Raw genomic sequence first — 4,577 nt, forward strand, 5'->3', positions numbered from 1 at the left:
TCCAATTTCAAAAATCGTGTTCAGCCGTATGGGGCGCGTGGGTCTGGACATTCAATGACGTGGACACGGAACCAGAATGATCGGCAATGCCTTTGGCTGTTAATCTTACCGAAGCTTTACACACGTGTCTGGAGGCGAATGTAATCTGCTTTCCTCGACAACCAAAACCGCCAACAGGCAATGTGGACAAAACCAAATGGTGTGAATACCACAGGATTTCTGGGCATAATACTGATGATTGCTTCACGTTAAGACGGGAGATAGAGACTTTGATTAAAGCAGGGTGTGTGCAACATTTGGCAGGGCGAAACAATTCTGGAGAGGCAGAAACTTCAGTTAGGCGAGATGATGGAGGCAAAGAAATCGAGAATGAAGGACAAAAGAAGCAACAAGATGGAAAGGCAAAGGGGTGAATCCACTCTATTTTTGGTGGGTTTCGTGGTGGCGGAACAACTAATTCAGCTCGGAAGCGATACATGCATTCCATAAATGCAGTGTATTCCAATGATTGGGGAAGCTGGGCTATTAATCAACCTGATATTACTTTCACTGTACGCGATTTTGAAGGAGTTCAACCTCATGAAGATGACCCAATTGTGGTGATGTTAAGAATTGCTGATTATGAGATTGAAAGAGTATTATTGGACCAGGGAAGTTCAGCTGACTTGATATATGGTGATGCGTTTGAGAAGTTGGGGCTGACAGAGTCGGATTTGTTACCTTATGATGGAGCTTTGGTGGGATTTTCAGGAGAAAAAGTCTATGTTAGGGGATATGTGGAGCTGAATACAGTTTTTGGCAAAGGGAAGAATGCGGAGTCATTTTCCATCAAGTTTTTGGTAGTAAAATGTACTTCGCCATACAATGTACTTATCGGAAGGCCCTCGTTGAACAGGTTGGAGGCGATCATCTCAACAAGGCATTTGACAGCTAAATATCCTTTAAGCAAGGGTGGAGTTGGAATTTTAAAGGCGGATCAGTTGGTGGCTCGCAAGTGTTATTCAGAAAGTTTTAAGCAGTATGGTCACTTGGGAAAGAAAGCGGTAAAGGAGGGACACAGAGTTTATGAAGTGGAAGTGGAACAAGCTGAGGTTAGTTTGGATCCTCGGGATGGTTTTCTTGATCATAAGATGACATCAGAGGAGGAAACTAAGGCGATTGAGATTGGAAAAAGAAGCCTGAAAGTTGGTGTCAACCTTACAGCGAGTCAAGAGGACAGATTGGTGAAGTTGTTGTCACAGAACATGGATTTATTCGCTTGGAGCGCCAAGGATTTGCCTGGAATTGACCCGAAGTTTATTTGTCATAAATTGGCACTTAACCCCGGGGCGAAACCAATTGTTCAGTTCAAGAGAAAGATGGGTGAAGAAAAAACAGAGGCTGTTAAAGTGGAAACTAATAAGTTACTAGAAGCAGGATTCATCAGAGAGGTTAAGTATCCAACTTGGTTGGTGAATGTAGTTATGGTGAAGAAAGCTAATGGGAAGTGGCGGATGTGTACTGATTATACAGACTTAAATAAGCATTGTCCAAAAGATTCTTACCCTTTACCAAACATTGACAAACTTGTTGATAGAGCATCTGGCTTTGGCATGCTTAGTTTAATGGATGCATATTCAGGATATCATCAGATTAGGATGTATCAACCTGATGAGGAAAAGACAGCCTTCATGACAAACCAGGCGAACTATTGTTATCAAACAATGCCATTTGGGCTGAAGAATGCTGACGCTACGTATCAGAGATTGATGGATAAAGTGTTTGACAAGCAGGTGGGACGAAATATGGAAATATACGTTGATGACATGGTGGTCAAGTCAGAGGAAGTATTGGGACATTGTTCAGATTTGAAGGAAGCTTTTGGTGAATTAAGGAAGCACAATATGAGACTCAATCCTGAGAAGTGTTCGTTCGGAATTCAGAGTGGGAAGTTCTTAGGTTTCATGATCACAAGGAGGGGAATTGAGGTGAATCCAGACAAATGTAAGGCGATACTGGAAATGCAGAGCCCAACTTCAGTGAAAGATGTGCAGAAGTTAACTGGGAGGATTGCAGCTTTGTCAAGGTTTTTACCGTGTTCTGGGAACAAATCTGCACCATTCTTTCAATGTTTGCGAAAGAATAAAGCTTTTCAGTGGACTAAAGAATGTGAGAGTGCTTTTCAGAGTTTAAAAGAACATTTATCCAGCCCTCCAGTCTTATCTAAACCAGTACCAGGTATTTCATTGTCAATGTTTATTTCAATATCTGATAATGCTGTTAGTTCTGTTGCAAGAGATTAAAGGAGATGTGAAGATTATATATTTTGTGAGCCATGCTCTTCAAGGGGCTGAGGTTCGTTATCAGAAAATTGAAAAGGCGGCATTAGCTTTAATCATATCTGCCAGGAAGTTAAGACCTTATTTTCAAGGCTTTCCTGTGGTAGTCAAAACTGACTTACCTCTTCGCCAAGTCTTACAACAGCCTGATCTGGCTGGAAGAATGGTATCTTGGGCTGTTGAATTATTAGAGTTTGGCATTACTTTTGAAAAGAAAGGAGAGATTAAGGCACAGGTGCTGGTAGATTTTGTCAATGAGATGTATCATGAGGATAATAGTGAAGCAGGAGAATGGAGCTTGTCGGTAGATGGATCATCAAATGTTAAGGGCAGTGGTGCTGGCATAATCTTAGAGGGACCAGGGGGCGTAACGATTGAGCAGTCACTCAAGTTTGATTTTAAAGCAAGTAATAATCAGGCAGAGTATGAAGCTATCATTGCAGGTTTGAAGCTGGCGATAGAAATGGGAGTTAAGAGTATTACAATCAAGACAGATTCGCAGATAGTGTCAAGACAGATTCAAGGTGAGTATCAGGCGAAGGATGCACAGTTGGCAAAGTACCTAGTCAAAGCACAGGGCTTGATAACACAAATTGGCGAAGTAAAAATAAATCATGTGCCAAGAGATGAGAACACAAGAGTTGATATTTTATCAAAATTGGCAAGTACTAAGAAGCCGGGTAATAATAAGTCAGTTATACAAGAAGTTTTGAATAGCCCAAGTATTGAGGCTGATGAAGTTATGGCAGTACCGGCAATCACATGTTTAGATTGGATGGGGCGAGTGAAGAAATGTTTGGAAGCAGAAGGGGCGGAGCTAGCCATGTTCACAAAGGATCAGATTCGAGAGGCAAGTCATTACACTCTCCTTGGCGATCAATTGTACAGAAGAGGAGTTGGAGTGCCGCTTTTAAGATGTGTTTCAGAGGAGGATGCAGAGCGAATCATGTTTGAGGTTCATGAGGGGGTTTGTGCAAGTCATATTGGAGGCAGATCGTTGGCAGCTAAAGTTTTAAGGGCAGGATTCTACTGGCCGACATTAAGATCAGACTGTATGGATTATGTGAAAAAATGTGACAAATGTCAGATTTACGCAGACTTACACAGAGCACCGCCTGAAGAGTTGAGTTCGATGAGTTCGTCATGGCCATTCGCGATGTGGGGCGTGGATATTTTGGGACCTTTTACACCAGCGGGGTCACAGGTTCGATATGTTTTAGTGGCGGTTGACTATTTTACTAAGTGGATTGAGGCGAAGTCAATGGCAAGAATCACGGCAGAGAAGGTTAAAAGGTTTTACTGGAGGAAGTTGATTTGCAGGTTTGGTGTGCCAGCTACTATAGTTTCGGATAATGGAACTCAATTTACTAGCAGGAGTGTGAAGAGTTTCTGTTCAGAAATGGGCATTGAGTTGCGATTTGCTTCAGTAGAACACCCACAGTCTAATGGGCAGGTAGAATCTGCTAACAAGGTGGTTCTAAATGGTTTGAAGAAGCGATTGGGCGAAGCAAAGGGATTGTGGGCCGATGAATTATTAACTGTAATCTGGGCATATAACACCACTCCTCAGTCTACTACTGGCGAGACACCTTTCAAGTTGGCTTATGGAGTGGATGCGATGATTCCAGCAGAGGTTCAGGATGTGACTTTTAGGGTGGCTACGTACAGTGAAGATCAGAATGATGCTAATAGGCTGGTGGACATAAATTTGGTGGAAGAAACTCAAGCAGCAGTTCGTCTAAGACAGGCATTGGTGAAACAGAGGTCAGAAAGGCGATATAATTCAAGGGTAGTTCCAAGGCAAATGAAGGTTGGCGATCTGGTGTTACGCAGAAAGGCTAAGGGACTGGACGATTCAAAGCTATCACCAAACTGGGAAGGACCATACAGGATCTTAAGGGAATTAGGCCAAGGGGCGTATCATTTGGAGGAATTGTCAAGGCGAAGAATTCCAAGAGCTTGGAATGCACAACATCTCCGTTACTACTACAGTTGATCAGTTACTTGTCAGTTTGTGTGTTTGTTTGTTAGTTTGCTGGGTTTGCAGTTTGTGTATTGTTGTCAGTGTGTTTGGTTTGTGTGTTAGTTGTCATTTCAGATTATGTTTCTCCATGTTGTTCAGACTATGTTTTGTTGTAAGACTTAATGTGGTGCACTCTTTTCTCTACCCCAGGCGGGAGAGTTTTTAACGAGGCACTACACATTAATGAATAACATGTATGCACTCTTTTCTCTACCCCAGGCGGGAGAGTTTTTAAC

At 42.4% G+C, this 4,577-nt stretch overlaps 1 protein-coding gene across 1 annotated transcript; it reads left to right on the plus strand.

Annotated features, from left to right (window-relative positions):
* Nucleotides 1-476: 476 nt before the first annotated feature.
* LOC130744604 (uncharacterized) lies at nucleotides 477-4,314 on the plus strand. The gene is made up of 3 exons (XM_057596776.1): nucleotides 477-2,217; nucleotides 2,264-2,659; nucleotides 2,741-4,314. The coding sequence occupies exons 1-3, from the start codon at nucleotides 477-479 to the stop codon at nucleotides 4,312-4,314; spliced, it is 3,711 nt and encodes a 1,236-aa protein (XP_057452759.1).
* Nucleotides 4,315-4,577: the final 263 nt, after the last annotated feature.

The sequence above is a fragment of the Lotus japonicus genome, chromosome 3 (genome assembly GCF_012489685.1).
Source record: "Lotus japonicus ecotype B-129 chromosome 3, LjGifu_v1.2".
NCBI lineage: Eukaryota > Viridiplantae > Streptophyta > Magnoliopsida > Fabales > Fabaceae > Lotus > Lotus japonicus.